Source organism: Thamnophis sirtalis, unplaced genomic scaffold (assembly GCF_051295495.1).
Source record: "Thamnophis sirtalis isolate CommonGarterSnake01/CBP01778 unplaced genomic scaffold, rThaSir2_p1.2 scaffold_6, whole genome shotgun sequence".
In the NCBI taxonomy this organism is placed as follows: Eukaryota; Metazoa; Chordata; class Lepidosauria; order Squamata; family Natricidae; genus Thamnophis; species Thamnophis sirtalis.
The window spans coordinates 20,741,785-20,759,253 of NW_028261386.1; the positions used below are offsets into that span (position 1 = coordinate 20,741,785).

At 42.4% G+C, this 17,469-nt stretch overlaps 1 protein-coding gene across 4 annotated transcripts in view; it reads right to left on the reverse strand.

Moving 5' to 3' along the window:
* Positions 1-5,512: 5,512 nt before the first annotated feature.
* Positions 5,513-17,469, reverse strand: part of HIP1 (huntingtin interacting protein 1) — a 62,383-nt gene continuing 50,426 nt past the window's right edge. For 3 of the 4 annotated variants that reach the window (XM_087717341.1, XM_087717343.1, XM_087717344.1), the window contains 18 exons: positions 17,142-17,325; positions 16,408-16,496; positions 15,016-15,132; positions 14,757-14,858; positions 14,272-14,466; positions 13,712-13,859; positions 13,450-13,536; positions 13,044-13,151; positions 12,382-12,518; positions 12,059-12,169; positions 11,777-11,835; positions 11,033-11,126; positions 10,434-10,534; positions 10,190-10,295; positions 9,298-9,421; positions 8,985-9,046; positions 8,750-8,861; positions 5,513-8,093 (listed from right to left, as the gene is read on the reverse strand). In XM_087717341.1, the coding sequence (XP_087573467.1) occupies positions 8,083-8,093; positions 8,750-8,861; positions 8,985-9,046; positions 9,298-9,421; positions 10,190-10,295; positions 10,434-10,534; positions 11,033-11,126; positions 11,777-11,835; positions 12,059-12,169; positions 12,382-12,518; positions 13,044-13,151; positions 13,450-13,536; positions 13,712-13,859; positions 14,272-14,466; positions 14,757-14,858; positions 15,016-15,132; positions 16,408-16,496; positions 17,142-17,325 (1,947 nt within the window). In that variant the 3' untranslated portion in view covers positions 5,513-8,082. The remainder of the gene's footprint in view (positions 8,094-8,749; positions 8,862-8,984; positions 9,047-9,297; positions 9,422-10,189; positions 10,296-10,433; positions 10,535-11,032; positions 11,127-11,776; positions 11,836-12,058; positions 12,170-12,381; positions 12,519-13,043; positions 13,152-13,449; positions 13,537-13,711; positions 13,860-14,271; positions 14,467-14,756; positions 14,859-15,015; positions 15,133-16,407; positions 16,497-17,141; positions 17,326-17,469) is intronic. The other variant, XM_087717342.1, reaches the window with a different exon arrangement.

Here is a 17,469-nt window from a genome sequence, read left to right on the forward strand (position 1 = left end):
CGCGAAGAGAAAGGGGGCGTGGCTCCTGGAGGCGCGGGGTCTCGTAGACGGGGAGCGGGGGGGAGGCGGTTGCGGGCGGGGTAGAGAGCGAGAGAGACCTTGAGGGAGGTAGAGAGGGGGGCCGTTCACTGACTGATGTCTGAACTAGCTAACTGACCAAAAGGCGGCTTCTCTTTCCTCCCATTTCCTTCTGAAGGGAAGTCTGTGTGGAGATTCTCAGTCATCCAGGTCATAGTTGTTCCAAAAGTGCTTTTTTTCAGGAGGCAACTGGACTTTCTTGTTTTCTCCTTTGAAGACGTTTCGCTTCTCATCTAAGAAGCTTCTTCAGCTCTGGCAGGATGGTGGAGAATGGAAGGATTTATATTCCTTGCTAGTTCTTTGCATTCTTTTAGAGCCCAATGCTGGGAAAGATTGAGGGCAAAAGAAGAAGGGGACCACAGAGAATGAGGTGGCTGGATGGAGTCACCAAAGCGTGATCTTAAATGGACTCTAGAGCAGTGTTTCTCAACCTTGTCAACTTGAAGATGTCCGGACTTCAACTCCCAGAATTCCCCAGCCAGCGAATGCTGGCTGGGGAATTCTGGGAGTTGAAGTCCGGACATCTTCAAGTTGACAAGGTTGAGAAACACTGCTCTAGAGGATAGGAGACCCAGAGGAACGTTGTCCATAGGGTTAGGGTTAGGACACAATTTTGCAACTAACAACAACCAAGGGTTGTTGAAGCACTTGGCGGTTTGGTGACCCTGAGGACACAGATAAACCTCCAAGAGCTTCAGGGACCCTCTAAAAGGATGCAGATGACCAGCTGTCTGCAAGAAATATGAATCCTTCCATTCCCCATCATCCTGTCAGAGCTGAAGAAGCTTCTTGGATAAGAAGTGAAACATCTTCAAAAGAAAAAAACAAGAAAGTCCACTTGTCTTCTGAAAAAGCACCTTTGAGACTTCTGAAGGGAAGAACCACTCATGTCACCCTAAAATGGACTGCACAAGCAGAATCTCTTTTGAGGGGATCCTTGCTGCTTTCTGAGCGTATTTGTTTTCTTTCCAGACATTTCATTACCCTAACTAGGTAACATCATCAGCATTGTGAGTAAGGAGTGCTGTGTATATCTCTTCTATCTCTCACTTATTTTCGATGGGGAACACTGGAGTGATAATCTTGTATACCTGTTGATGGCGCTTCATCTTAGTATAAAGAACAGCTTATGATATTGCCGAGGGCAGAAGCTCTAGCACTTTATTAAAAGTCTGTCGGCAAAGTTGACATTTTTGAGAAGTTATTGATATGAAAGGCACTTTGACAGCAATTCAAGAATTCTCAAAGATAGTAATGTGTAAAGGTTCAGCATGCAAAATGTTTAAAACTGGTTTGAGAAAACGCTAAGGAGCACGAGACATTGCTATGCACACTTGATAATTGAGAAAGCCCAAGAATAATATATCAATCATATTAAAACTCTGAAAAGTGCTCAGAAAATTGGGAATCCCAGAATATTTCGTTGTCCTTACGAGAAACAGATATAGATTAGGAAGCCCCAGTATGGACAGAACATAGGGGGAAAGACAAAGGAGAAAGGTTGCATAGTTTCCTCTTGCTTATTCAACTTATATTCAAAATATATATTAAGCGAAGCTGAGTTGGAAGAAGATGAGCATAGTTGGAGGAAGAAACCCCAATGCTTTGCTGATGACAGCTGATGACATCAAAAGACAACCCTGATAGCTGAAAATATAAAAGATCTGCAAGCCCTCATAATGAAAGTCATGGAGCAAAGTAAAAAAAGGGGGGGGGACTAAAATATAAAGATTGAACTACTGACTACAGTAGTTCTGCCTTAAACTGACAGTGAAGATATTGAAGTGGTGGCTAGCTTCTGCATTTTAAGATCAACCATCAATGGCAAAGGAACAAGTAGGTAAGAAATACACAACAGACTAGTCCTTGGGAGAGCAAAATACTTGGAAAAGGTATTCCAATGTCATGCCCTGCCCACCAAGCCATGCCCACAGAACTGGTAGTAAAAAAAATTTGAACCCCACCACTGGTCATGATGTGTCTATACCTCTACAGAAATCAGAATTGTGCAAGCCATGGTACATCGCGACATTATGAGGAACCCAAGGTTAAATTTTGAAGAAGGATGCGAAGATCTCCCTCTTAGAAGAAATTTTGTTTTGCATTTTGAATTTCAGGGTTTTTTTAAATTGAAAAAGCATAGTTAAGTAGAAGGAATCGTTTTCATTTTTTCCCCATTGGCCTTCTAAAGAATTGGGATACAGAGATAATTATATTCCTGCTCTTAAATAGAAACAACCATTTTTATTTGTAATAAAATGGCATAAAAAGCTTAGAGAGCTGAAATTCTCTAGCATATAACTGAATTGTGGCAAATAAATGGACATTTGTCAGTTGAGCAAGGACCTGGCTGTCTTAGGACTGAGTTTCATTTAGACTTGACAACTAGTAGGAATTTCAGAAAGAGTAGCAGAAAATAAAATATGAGGATAAGCAGTGCCCTCCTGGATCCAGCCCCTGCTTTGTTGCCTTTCTCTGAACCCTATTTTTTATGCCTAGCAACCTGAATTGCACACACTATTCCATTGATTTCTATAAGGGCATTGTGATATTTTATTATTCAACATACACTTGGCCTTTTTTTTTTACAGCAAATGTAGTGTTGTTACCATTACTTTCCTCATCAGTCACTGCTACCTCTGACCCCATTAGTTTTATGAATAATTAGTATTTTTTGCACCTGTATGCATCACTGTACACTTGCAGTTTTGAATGACATCTGCCATTTTGATGCCCAATATGCAGAGATCCCCTGGAGCTGCTTTTACCACTGTGTACATTTTAGTGTCATAAGCCAACTTGGCTATTCTGCTAGTCATGCCTAATTCCAGATTATTTACACAGGTTAAAAATCAAGTCCTGGGACAGAACCCTGGGGAGACCTCATTACTTACATCCTCCATTTAAATTTTCATTTATTCCTATTATTTTGTATTCTTTAGCCAGTTGTTTATTCACAAGAGAAGCTGTCTTTTTATTGCATGGCTATTAAATTTACTGGGAAGTCAAACTCCTACCCACAAGTTTATTAACATCCTCAAAAAAATTTAATATTGTAATTAGGCAGAAGTTTCCCTTTAATAAAACCATATCAGGTACCCTTGAGCAAAACCTGCCTCCAAATGTTTTACAATTTTACCTTTAATAGCAGTCTTCCCTGGGAGGGACATTAAGCTGACAGGCCTATAATTTTCTGGATTTTTCCTTGAGCTCTTAAAAGTTGGTGCTATGTTGGCCACATTCCAGTCTTCAACTACAGAGGCTGAGTATAGAGACAGGATGCATATTTTAATTAGAAAGTCTACAATCTCAGCTTAAGCTCCCGAATGGCCTTGTATGGATACCACAGGAGCCTGGTGCTTTATTTGTTGAATTTATTTGCCGCTCATCTCACTGTGGGGCTACTCTGGATGGCTTTGTTGAAGATCAGTTTGTCAATAAAGCCTACCACTTCTCATCACCCCAAATGGCTCATTTCATCTGATCAGGGGTGAAATTCAGCAGGTTCTGGAGAAACGGTAGTGGAAATTTTGAGTAGTTTGGAGAACTGGCAAATACTCTGGCCCCAGAGTGGGGTGGGAATGGAGATTTTGCAGTATCATTCCCCTGCCACGCCAATCAAGCCACACCCACAGAACTGGTAGTAAAAAAAATTGAATTTCACCACTGCATCTGATCCCTTCCAGAGAATTGGGTGTGCCCCCGTTTTTTTCCTGTGAAAATAGAAAATAAAGAATTCATTGTTTCTCTACAATCTTTTTGCATTCATCTTAGCCCAAGAGCAAGGTTCAGTTCCTCATCTGAACCACAAACAACTTGAATCAGTATTTTAAAGCTATACAAGCTATTTCTATTCTGGTAGTCAGGCAATGCTTTTGCACTTCACTTTTTACAGTCATGGATAAGGTATCCAGGGGATTATAATGGGTGCTGGCTTCCCATCATGCTATAACATAGGAGAACAAAATTAGCTGCTATGAATTACATAATTACATAATTCTGACCCCAATTGCACAAAGTCAGTATAAATGTTTAGGCATAGGCATTGCAATCTGCAATGAGAAACTCTCGCTTTCTCAGATGAATGCAATTTTTTATAGGCTAGAGGGTGCCCTTGGTTTTTGAGTAATGTATTGAAGGTCAACCTTGAAAATCGGTGGGTCAGAACAAAAACATTTGATAATATGTAATAACAATTAAATGTACGTCTGAAATCTATTTAGTCTATTTAGTTTCTTCCACCTATTACTGTATATACTCAAGTATAAGCCTAGTTTTTCAGCCCACTTTTTGAGCTGAAAAAAGCCGCCTCGGCTTATACTCGAGTCAGTGAAAAATGTGCCCAAAATGGAGGAGAAAAAGGGGCGGGGCCATGCCGCTGGGTGACGCTCGTGAATGGCCCAGCGCCCCTGAGTTTCCCCTCCCTCTGTGTCAGTTTGTCGCGCAGCGTGCACCGCACCATCCCCCCTCCTCACGTTCTAATGTAATGCAGGGCTATCTTACGATTCCCCTTCCTCCCCCTCCTGCCGCTCTGCAACGATGTCCCACCTCCTCCTTGTTATGGCAAGCAGCCACATAGCGATGTCCCACCTCCTCTGGTACAGTGATCCAATGATAGGAATCACTGTGCTGTGTGTCATAGGAGGCGGGACATCATCATCACAGCGGGACATCAGCATCATGAGGTGAGTGAAGTATTTCATTGAATACACCGGTATTGTGTGATAATAATTTGTTATGCAGAGCAAATTTTTACAATGGCTACTGTATATTTAATGGGCACAGGCAGGCTGTATATGTTATTCAATGGGCAATGGCATTATTGGTATCTATTTTTATTTTTGAAATTTATCGGTAGCTGCTGCATTTCCCACCCTAGGCTTATACTCGAGTCAATAACTTTTCCAATTTTTTGTGGTAAAATTAGGTGCCTCGGCTTATATTCGGGTCGGCCTATACTCGAGTATATACGGTACATTAAAAATTGGATAAACTGAAAAACTATGGCTAAGATTTTACAGGGCAATGTGTGACCCTCAACTTGAGCCGAGGTGGCGCAGTGGTTAGGGTGCAGTACTGCAGGCCACTTCAGCTGACTGTTATCTGCAGTTCAGCGGTTCTAATCTCACCAGCTCAAGGTTGACTCAGCCTTCCATCCTTCTGAGGTGGGTAAAATGAGGACCCAGACTATGGGGGTGATATGCTGACTTTGTAAACCACTTAGAGAGGGCTGAAAGCCCTATGAAGCGGTATATAAGTCTAACTGCTATTGCTATTGCTAACTTGTGCCTTTCTGATCTATATAGTATCCTGGTTCAGCCAATTTAAATTTGGTTGCTTTGGGCATTTTGCAGGATTCATAAGTTAGTTAAAAGGTATACTAAAGACAGAACTGCAGTTCTTAAAACTTCCAAAAGTTAAAACCCAATACGAGTGGATTGAAATATTTATTTAAAAATTGAACACACACATGTAACATATTGTACAAAGAAAAATGTATTTAATACAATAATTAAACGTTTTCTTGGAAAGAAAAGAGCTGGCTGCCCGGGTCAATTGTTGATTAGGCCCAAGGTAGCATTTTTTGTCATTTTAAGGGAAACTGTTGTAATGGAAGTTTGTTCACAACCACCTGCTCAATTTAGGAAAAGTTTAAAAAAAACAACCCAAGAGCAAGCACTGAGGAAATCATTTTTCTAGCACAACAAAACCGTTCTTATCCAAGTCTCACATTAAATCACTCTTAGTTTTCTTCCTTTTTGTCCTCCACATGCATGGCCAGTCAGCCTGAAAACCTGAGGTAGTTGGGGAGGGCACCAGATGTTGAAGGGATGTCCCTGGAAAGGCTGAGCAAGGACATTTCAGCGCCATAGGAAATGCCTCATGTGCTGTGGCAACAGGATAGTACCTGATGTTTTGGAGCGAGGCAGACAGGCAGCTGATTGGCCTCATTCAAGCTGGCGGTGGGAGAAGTGCTATTTGGTATTTGGGCTGCCAGCCATATGGCAAGGCGACCTGGGGCATAACAGGCACCAGTATTTGATAGGCTGGTTGGCCTATGCAGTGCTTTTAGGAAAAGAACTTCTTTTGGGGGGGGGGGAGAAGAGAAGATAGGTGGACAGATCCTTTGAGAAAGAAGAGAAGCCCTAGGTCTTTTTGTCCCCTCCCCAAATGGCAGTGTGCAATAGATAAGCTTATCTGAGTTGGGAGACAGAGTTAAGAGGTTGGCAAGGAATTAGGTATGCCAAAGGCCATGGCAGCTCATTCAGGAACCAGATTTATGAGCTTCTCTAGTTGAAGGCAAAGCCAAAAGGGCCTCTGGTCTCCATAAAATGGCTGACACCAGACTCAGTAGCCTTCTCATGGCTTCTTCTAATGTTGAACTTTCAAAAGAACCCCAGGCCCCTTGGCAGCACCTGCTAAACATAAGCACCACTTTGGAGACATTTTAGGCAACACGAGTTAGCCAAATTATTCTACTTGGATCACATCCTGAAGGCCCCCACCCGTATGTCTGACATATATCAGCTAGCTTGCAGAAATCAGGTGTAGGGCAGCCCTACCCAAAACACCAGAAAGATACATGGCTTCAGGCTGATTGCCCCATCCGAGATATGGAGCAGACTTGGTTTGATTGTTCCCTCAGCAGTCTTGCTTCGCTTAGGAGACAGTATAGGTTTTGCTGCTCGTTTTTCTATTGTCTGGCTGACAATGGTACTAGTCCACACAGGTATGATGGGAGTAAATAAAATGTTCCCTATCTGAAAACCACTAAGATAGCTTTTACTAATCTAATGCCAGACTACAGATGTTCTTCACTCAGGACTTCCTTTGGTATAACATTTTGCCTGATGCTGGTGGAAGAGCTTAGTCCTCAGGCCCTTCCCTGCACAGCAAAAGCAAGACTGAAAGGAAATATCCAATTTATAGGCAACAGCATCTTTATTCTTCTTTCTTCTGCTTTTTCTTTCCTTAGAGGCTCACAGTGATCATGAGGTGCCTGAGACAGCTGTCAGGGAAGGCAGTGGTATAGAAGGCAGTGGGAAGAGAAACCACATCATCTATAAAAGAATCCAGTTCACCTTCCAGGTGGCACAGCTGCCTCGTACTACTGGTCATTTCTTAGATGGTTGAAGGAAAGCTAACAAGCTGTGCTGAGGTCATCTGGCTCTAGGCAGCTTCCGCTTTGCTCATGGAGTACAGGTGGTTAAAAGGCCAACTGGCTGGTATGTGGACTAACAGCTGGTGCCCCGAACAATAGTCAAATATAAAGTCAGTTCCTTGGGCCCCTTCAGCCTCCCTTCCCTACTAGCAATTCCTACTTCTAGATTCTCAGTTGTTTATTGCTGCTCAAAGCACAGTGAACTACTCTGAGGCAGTGGACAGTGTCCCCACTTTGTTGGAGCAAGGCAGGATGGGGCAGCAGAATGAGAAATGGAGAAGGTCGCAGTTCCTGAGATGTGGCAGACCAGGTTACATAAACCCCTCTTCTGTAGAGACTGAAGTGGCCCTCAGAGAGACTGGTACCTTTATGTGTATGGGTAGACTCAGTCTTTTAACCAACCTCCTGCCACCATCCTGGGTCTGAGAAAAGGCAAGCAAAGAGAATGAGCAGCAAGATCAGCACTATCCCTGGTCTGGTGTAGAGCCAAAGTTAACAAAACAGAGGCTGTGCAAAATATAAGGAAGTGACCTGGGAAGAGGCAAGAGGAAACCCAACTCTGCAGAAATGCTGTAACATACATATGGATGCAGGATTTGTGTTTTATGGCTATGGCAGGGCAATGCTATGGATACTGTTGCGGCTAGGAAACTATTTTTCTCCCCCACAGCTTTGCTGCTCTCTTCTTAGTCAACAGAGGACCCTGCAGGGCCAGCCCCAAGTATGAATGTATTGTTGATGAGCACAGGCTTTGTGGTATATTCAAATGAGTTCATCATTCATATTCAGAAGTAGTCACATCAACGGAAGGGTCTTCTTCTCTGCCTGCTTTCTCAGAGATCCTAATCTGCTCCTGAAGAACAAGAGGAATAATGATCATTTCAGATCTATCAGAAAGGGGGCAGGTCTTCACATAGGTTTCAACTCTGTGAGCTAAGGGAACTGAAATATTTATAGAAGGATTACAAACCCGAAGTGTGCAGTTAGAAGGGCGTGATTTGTACAGTTTCCCATGGAAGTCTTTATTCAGAACCTGTAGTCCTGAAATCATCATCTTTACTTATATAGGCAAAGAATCCTACCATTCAGTCACAATCTACTTCATTTATCCCCAGCTTTAGCTTAGACAAATAAAAGTCTGACTTTATTTCATCCCATGTTTCTAGGCCAAGTTCAAGGACTGTCCCCATGCCTGTTAACTTGCTCCTTTTGTTATGGTCTTGGAATTAAGAGATGTTTTGGATTGGAGTGAATTACTTCTGGATCACTGCCCTGTGTCATCTCAAAGTGTTCAAAGAATTAAGGGAGAAATGTCGATAATGTTCCTTTTCCTCTTAATTTCCACAATACCAGAGAAGATAAGAATTGCAAGAACAGCTAAAACATTGCAACTGGAGAAGAAAGCTTGCAGCTGAAGCAGTAAATGAACCCTTGTTTCTGGAGCCCCAAATTCAATACATGAGCTTGTGAATCACCCAGTCAGGGAGACAGCTGTCAGATCTTACTTACCATTCTCATCCCAACCCTCAGCTACGCCTCCCAGCTCGTAGTGCTTCTTACGGAGCTCACCCAGGCGCTGGCGTTCCTTCTGCAGTTGGCTCTCCAGTTCCAAGACTCGGACCTAGCAGGAAAGATATTACTTTCCATAGCACCAGGCCCTTTTCTGATCCCTTCCTATACTGTTATCTTGTCTCTTCTCCAATTGGCCAAGCATTCTTCCTTCTCTGTTACTTCCCCACTTTACCTGAGAGTCCATTTCTTGCCGTTTCATCTGTGTTAGTGTCATGTCAGAGAAGTCCATGCTATCTGTAGGGGAATATCTCACTATTATTCTCATTAAAAGGTGCCGTTCCCCAGCCCTTCCCTCACTCAATTGGCTGAGGTTTCTTGCCACATAGCTGGCAAGCATAATTGTGCCAATGGAACCATAAGCCACTGGATGAATATGAAAAGTAATTCTATTTAGCCAGAGATATTTTACCACTCACCCTTATAAAGTTACTTCTCAAGAAAGGAAAGGGACTTTAGTCATCCACTTGTGCAGTGAAGAATATTACCTTTCTCCTGTATTTGTGATTTTCCTGACTTAGTGGAAGCCACTACTCTGGCTGTTGCCTGATTGACTCCCCGAGAGGCAATCTGAAGCTTGCTGAGATTTACACTGTCTTTGTCTGCTTTTACCTGTGAGATCAAATTGGAGATTCAGATAATTCTTTCGAGGTGAGAAAATACAATTTATATGGTACAAATGGGATAAAAAATAGACATTCCACAATATGTGCCTTCGCAGGAAACTCCAAAACCTATTAAAAAAACCAAAAGCTCTAGCAGACAAAGATGTGAGACAGGGAGGTACTGAAAACAATATTCAATAACTAATCACAAGCATATGGAGTGATATTATGGCAATACCATTATCTAAAACAAAATAACAAAAAAAAATGCTTCTGTCCACCCCAATTTTTCTCTTTTTTCACCTATCTATTCCAAATTCCATGTTTTCAAGAGACCCAAATTGTGTTTCCAGAAAACTCTAATACAGTTTTTATTCAGCAATTATCTTCAATTTTGGCAACATCCAGAACATGTGGGTTTCTATTCCCAGAATGTCTCAGTCATTATAACCATTAATGGAAGTTCTGGAGGTTGGTCCTCACAACTAGAGAATGTCTAGTTATAGAAGGCTACTCCATAAAAGATTGGCATGGAGTTATAAGACCATAAGCCAAGAAACCATCAGAACCAAACTTCTTCAATTTGTTTGTGATAATAGGTTTAAAAAAAGAGAGAAACTGTTGCATACTAAAGGAATTGTTTGCTCCCAGGCTAAAAGTCCTTTGACGGTCAAGAAATGATTCCTTTACCTATGGAAATCTCATTACTATAAATAGTCATCAATGGCATCCCCTAACCACAAATTCCATGGGGTATCTCTATGAAAAAGCCTACCTTTGAAGCAGCAACAAGCTGAGCTGTGCTTGCTGCAATTTCATGTGAACAAACCATGAGTTCTTCAAACTTCCCGTTCCCTTGAACTACAAGGTCAGCAGCATCTCTATGGAGACAAATACAAAGGGACAGTAAATCCTTTTCTTCTAACTCTTCTAGCCATGATTCAAAGCAACACTGCACAGATGTTGTGCAGTAACATGACAATGCCACAATTGGCTGGGGCCATGCTGCAGAAACTTACACCAACACTGTTGCTCCCCAGCCTACAGCCTTGGAAGCAGAAATCAGGCCCTCTGTCCAACGGGAATTTCTGGCATAGAATTCTTTGGGGGATGCTGCTCCCTGCAGAAAAAAATGGAATCACATCTAAGTGTTGTAAGTGAAATATAGAGAGTCAACCAGTTTAGTGGCTAAGGAGCTGGGCAAGAAAAGAGGAGGCTGTCCTCCCTCAGACAAGTACTTTGGGCCAGTGACTTTCTCTCAACCCCACCCATCTCACAGGGATGATGTTGTGGGAAAAATATAAGTATTTGATAGGTATGTCACCTTGTGTTGACCAAATACAGATGGGATAAAAATATAATAGACATTAAAATATTAATAAACATTAAATCTGCCACCCAATCTTATTACATGCTTCAATAAATGAATTAAGAGCAGGAGGATTCATTAGCTCTGTCTTTAAGCGAGAATTAGTATGTTTGCCTATCTTACCTTTAATCAGCCCCACCATAATTGCTGGCATATTTTTTTCATAGAAATACAGTATGTTGTGGTGACAGTAGAGCACAGCAGGTGGGAAGTGAAAGTTACCCTGTTACAAGACTGGTACAGACTCACCCTTCCACTCTCCACAATCTCTTGTTGGAGGTCCTTGGAAGCCAACACCAAAACCTGAATGGCCTGCATTAAGTCTGTGCAGGACCCCAAAATCCTGCAAGATACAAAACCAACGATAGCAGGAGAAGACAAACAGAGTAATCCCACTGTAGGATTCCCAAAAGCATTTTTCTGATGTTTTTGTGCACTTTTTTGCATCACTTTAGTAAGGCAATTAACACAGTTTCCATACTTCAACTAGAGTGACTGTGGGAGTCTAATCTTTCCCTTCTAGAATTTTGTATCATAAAAAATGCAATTAGTAAAGCTGTGAGTATGGGAGCGGGAAATGAGTCAGTGATGTTTTAAAAACTTTAACCTATAGGACGTCTGCATTAGTCCTTCTCTCTCATTCTGATAGAGATTCAAAGCTGCTAGAGTTTGGAGAAGGAGACACACAAAGCTGTCATTTGTTTGACATTTCCTTGGTGTCTGAATATATGAGAAGGAAGCTGCAAGGGCACATGTGGGTCTGCAATCCATTATACAAGCACAGGAATAAGTGATGCTAAATGGCCAAAGCAATTCAGTCTAGTTTTCAAATACTGTTGATGCCATGTGGGGGGAAATTGCATGGCAGATGTTGCCATTCTCCCTCTCTCCCATAATTTCCCCAGCATTTAAATTCACCAGGTTCAAACTTCTTTATAAGCTGCAGGAGGTACCTAGTATCTGAAGGCATCAGTGCCAGTCTTTAATACCAACCTCTCATTGACCTCAAACTTGACTCCTTTGTCGCCTGCTCGTGATTTGTTCAGCATCTCCTGTTTTAACAAGGGGAAGGAGTGGGTCAGAGTTCAGATTAACGCATCCAATATCTCAAACAATGGAAAATCATTTCCATTTAAACCTTAACTCCAGAACCCATTCTTCCAGGACATGGAACTGCAAATAAACTCTAATTTCTCAATCTAAAAATTCTCTTTCTAAAGTAATTTCACATAAGGGTGTGGGGCAGAGTGAGAATCTAACATTTCTGCATCTCACCTCAATCCTGGCAGCTGCTATCTCAACGGCTGCAGCTGTTGCTGCCATCTCTTCATCAACCAGATCCCCCAGTTTCTCTTCCTCAACATCCAGGCCTTTGGGCCGCAGATCCTGCAGATTGAAAGAAAATGCACAAACTGATCTTCCTGTTCCTCTTGTCTTCACATGAATCTTCCTCTGTAGCAAAAGAGGAGCTCAAAACTCCCCAAAGAGAGATTTCTCTTCAGTGGATAATACGGTAGGCTCACTGGTCTGGATAGCTGCCCCTGGATCAGACAAGGAATCCTGCTTCTCATTCTTCCTTATGCCATGGGGTATCCCACCTGTCCAATTGAAGTGATCTGGTTGAGACAATTCCTGACAGCAGCGCAATCAGCACTTCCCAAGGTAGCTTTATCTTTCAGCATTCCCAGATAGTGCAAGGTCTCATTCCCACATTGCTTGCTGGTCTCCAACAGCACTGGAAGCATGCAAGGAAAGGGTTATTCTCACTGGTATGACCTAGAAGATGGTTATATCTCTCCCCCCCCCCCTGATATACATAGATATGGATATGTGTGTATCTACATGCATGCATGTAAGCATGCAATCAGCAAGTGTGTCTGTATCTCCCCAGTCTACAACGACTCTGGCTAGCATACAGTAAATCATTTCTGATATATAGTTAAAAGCACAACATCTGGAAGAACATCCATTCAAAAACAATAGAACACACAGGACCCACCACTCAAGGTCTAAGAAAGAAGCCATGTTTTCAGAGTTCTTTTGAACATGGCCAGGGTGGGGACCAAATGTTTCTCAAAAGAGGTGTTCCAGAAGGCAGGTGCTGTGACAGAGAAGGAATGTTTTCCAGGTTCTATCAGGCCACAATGTTTAATGGAAAAACCTGAAGCATGCCAATTCTACTGAGTTTTACAGGCCTGTAAGAAACAACGGAAGACAGATGACCCCTTCAATAATCAGGTCCTCTGCAATGAATACTCACAATCAGCGGATTCCATGGGGGCCGTGTGCGATGTGGCACTAGCCTGAAGAATGGCATCACCAATCAGGTGAGCAAAAAGAGGCACGCATGATAACAAACTGCTCACATCTAGGTCCAAAAAAAAAAAAAGAGAGCACATAAATTAAGGGAATGTTAACAAAACCCTGAACCTTTTGAACCAAAATGGATAAGGGTGAAACACATGAATTCCACTTAGGCTCACCTAGGCTTTTTAATGCCACGGTGATGTACGTTTTCTTTTTTCTATTTTCCATTTTCAAAATGTTACAGACAAAAGAGTCCAGAAATTCAGGAATGTATTAATTGTATATGTTGTCAGGGCTTTCTATTTGCATGCTTGTTATGTACACTGGCTGTTCAACTGGTGTAGTTATGAATGTCTCACCTGACTGGTCAGAAAGGTATTGGCTGCATGCTTCCTGTAGCCGCTCCACACATTCAGATGCTGCACGGGTCCTTGATAAAAGGTAATCTATGCAACAACAAAAACATACATTACATAAGCTCTTCTGAGAAGTACAACTTGAAGCACAATTTGATGTGATATATATACACAACTAATATCCATTTTTAAATTAAAAACCAGACATTTAGTAATGAAGGAAACAGCAACTGGCTCTACACGCCATTTAACCCTGCCTGCTAACCTGCAGAGCTTGTGCTACTGATATGAGTGGGATCTTCAAGTTGATTGAGAGCATCCTGTACTATCTGTTCAGCCTCTTTCACAGCACACTGAAGGAGCACAAACTGTTTGTCCAGGAGCTCCTGCTGAAGAGCCTGTGTGTTGCCTTCCTAAGAGCAAATGAAGAGACACAGTGATGCAAAGTATCAGTGAACCATGCGTATCGTCTGTTGGGACAGTTTGCAAATTAAATGGATTGTGGTTGGTGAGGCTCATAGAAGAGATAAAATTATACAATTGCATTTAAAATTATACGGAATGGAATGCACATTCCACTCACTTCACAATAGGAAACAGGACTAAAATATTGGTGCATTTAAAGACGAAAGCTCAATTAGTCAGAAAAATCAATGAAAGGTTAGAATGTTGAAGAAAACATTGGTGACCATTTTCTCTCCTGGGTCTGGAAAGAACCTAAAATCCCAACTGAGAAGAGGGTGAGAACATTTCAGATCTTCCATGGTTTGAAGGGAAGCTGGTTCTTCCAGTAACATACTATCCATGTAATCACAGCCAACTTACTGTTTCCCCCAAGCAGTTCTGCAACTCCTGGATTGTCTTACTGCTGTATTCCTTTTCCTTTTCAAGTGTAGCATGTAACTTCTGTACTTCAGCTTCCAAAGCTGCCACCTGCTGATCACGCTGAGCCATGGTCTCTGTGAGAATGTCTTTCTCTTGCTTCAGGACAGCCAGATGAGCGGTGTGCTCTTCTTCAGACTAGATAGGCAAGGGAAAAGAGTGGAGGAGAAGTGGAATCTTCTTTTCCCTTTGAGTATATACCAGTTCCAAAGAAAGCATACAAAATGGCAGCCATAACCCTATTTATTTCCAAGGATGCCATTGGCTATTTGCATTTGGTCCTCTCTCTCCAACTGAGTGGTCTAATTTTCTACTTCATTCCACATGCCTCTGGTTTTTGTTTCTGCACATTTCTACTCTTCAGATGGTTGCTGGGGTCCTGCTCTTTTACGGCTATACTTATCACAGAAGGGTAAGGAAAGACCCACCTGTGCAGTGGAATCAACAGTGCTCTGGAGACATTGAAGCTCCTGTTTGCTGGCAATGAGCTCTCTCTTCAATGTTTCCAAGATCTCTGCCTGTTCCTGTGTCTACAGAGAAAATGATAGGAGCATCAAAAAATGATTGTGTGCTCTTCTCAAACAGCTCCCTCTACCATTCTCTGATATTCCTACCACTGTCATCCTAAATTTCATTTCTCTTTCAATGAAAATGACGATCCTGCTACTTCTCTTGGCATCTCCTTACCTTTCGCTGGGCTTGCTCACTCAGCCGCTGAAAGGAGTCCTCAAGCTCTTTCTTGTCACGCTCTGTGTCACTTTGGACCTGTCTTGCCACAGTCACTTGCTTAGTGACTTCAGCATTCTAAAGGACAGAACAGGAAGGGAAGGGGGGGGAAGGGAGGTTTTAGCCACTGGCCATCATTGTCCTAATAAAGTGGAGCCCTCCTACCTTATGGGACACTCTGAAGGGAGTGTCCAGTTTGGTTTAGTAGTTAAGGCACCAGGTTAGAAACTGGGATACCATCAGTTATAGGCCTGCCTAGGTATCAACGCCAGCTGGATGATTTTGATCCCATCATTCCCTTTTAATTCAACTGACCTCACAGGTTTGTTGTTATGAGAAAAATAGGAGGAGGAAGGAGTATTATGCATGTTCATTGCTTGAGTTATTAATACAAATAATAAAGGCAGAAAACAAATAAATTTCTCCTTGCCTCCTCACATAAAAGGTTTTATTTTTTGGAATTCTAGCAACTCTTCTGGCTGGAGCACATGTGTTATGCTGAAGATTCCTGGAGAAGCCTAGTATCCAACAGAGCTTTTTCTTGAGTCCTTTTAATTTCTGATTAATACTTGGAAAATTTTGCTGATCTCTTCCAAATGGCAGGCACATCAAATAATTTTACTCAGCCCAGTTGAAAAATATATTCCTCCTTCTTTCCATCTTTGCCTGACTTTTCTAGACTACCTTAAACAGATTTAATTAAAACGGTAACTGGTTGGCTAAGTCAGGGGTCGGCAAACTTAAACACTCAAAGAGCTATTTGGACCCATTTCCCACAGAAAAGAAAACACCGGGAGCCACAAAAGTCCTAACCGGAAGCCCCCTGTTCAATTTGGAGCTGACCGGAAGTTCAGTTCCCCCAACATAGTGTCTCCTCCTAGTGCTCCTTTTTCCTCTACCTGTCATAACTGAAAGCCCTATCAATCGTGGAGACAACTGGAAAACCCTCCCCTGGCCATAGAGTCTTCTTCTGACGCACTGTGCTTCTCCCCCCCACCGAAGCTCCTCTCAAAATTGTGGCGCCGACCGGTGACGGAGCCGCAACCGAGGGAGGGAAGAGCCACATGCAGCTCCAGAGCTGCAGTTTGCTGACCCCTGGTCTAAGTGAATGAAAAATATATGACAGTGTATATTGTCTACAGAGGATGGCAAAGAAGCATATAGCTGACCCAGACAGTCTCAAATCTCTTGTGCCAGTATGTCAACTGTTAATAAGGGTTTAGCCTTAACTCATCCCAAAGGCTTTTTGCTTTGCAATCAGTGAATAATCCTATTTCAACGTGCAGAGCCAGGCAAGATGACCCCTGGTTTTCTCTTACCATTGAACAATGGAGGGAAGTAAGACAGCATTACCTTGCGCAGGAGGTCTGCATGATTCTGCACCAGCTCACTGTGTTTTTCTTTTAGCTTCACATAGCGTTGCTCTGTGGTTTGTGCTTTCCCTATAACAGAAACAAACAGGACCTTGCCTGTGACTGAAAGGAAGGAGGGAGGGAGGATCACTTCATAAAACAAGCTGAGTCCAGTGCAGCTCTCACGTCAGCCCAAAACTAGGGAGGACTGGGCCCTTTTTCCTTCAGCCCCTCTGCCAAAGGAATATCTGAATAATCCTCCTCTCTCACGTGATCCAATTCTAAACTGGAAGATCAATTCTAAAACTGAAGCCCTGCATTTCAATATAGTTTGAGTGCCACATCTGGATAGCCCAAAGAAAACTGGGGACTGATTAAACTCTTCTCTGGGTGGTTATTATGGGATTTTCCATCCACATACAAGTCCTGCTTCTATAAACTGAGGCCAGGCAGCCAGCTTATTACAGTATTTGTTAAGGAGGCTGACAGATTATTAGTGTGCCTACTCTAGTACATTCTGCAATGTTCCTTAAAAATTAGAGCCAAAATATGTATCAGTTTGCTATCACGGTCTAAGTGGCTTCTATAGGAAACTAATTTTAACTGCTTTCTAGTAAAATGACTGTTCTGGTGAAGAGGCCACATATCTGCAATTTGTGAATGATGCCTAAACTGCTGTCTTTCTGTCACTGATGAAAAAAAGGCCCCAGTTGTCAAATTCTTTTCAAAGCTTACTCTCAATCTCTGTCAGGCTTCGCTGGGCTTTCTCTGTGTCCTCGTGCCTCTTTTTCCATTCATCCAGTTCTGTGTGCAAGAAGTCACTCTCATCCAATGCCTGTTGCTTTAGGTGCTTCTGCTCTTCCAGCTCAGCTTCCAGCTCACTGATACGTCCCTTCAGCTGCATCACCAGGCGGTGACTCTGCAGGTACCATGTTTAAAGAGAGGGTGAAACAGAAAGATCACTGAGAAAACCTCATTAGTATTGAAGCGATTACACTATTCTGGCTACGCAGAGTTAAGCACATACCATAACAAATAAATCAAGACTGGATATCAAGTTGAA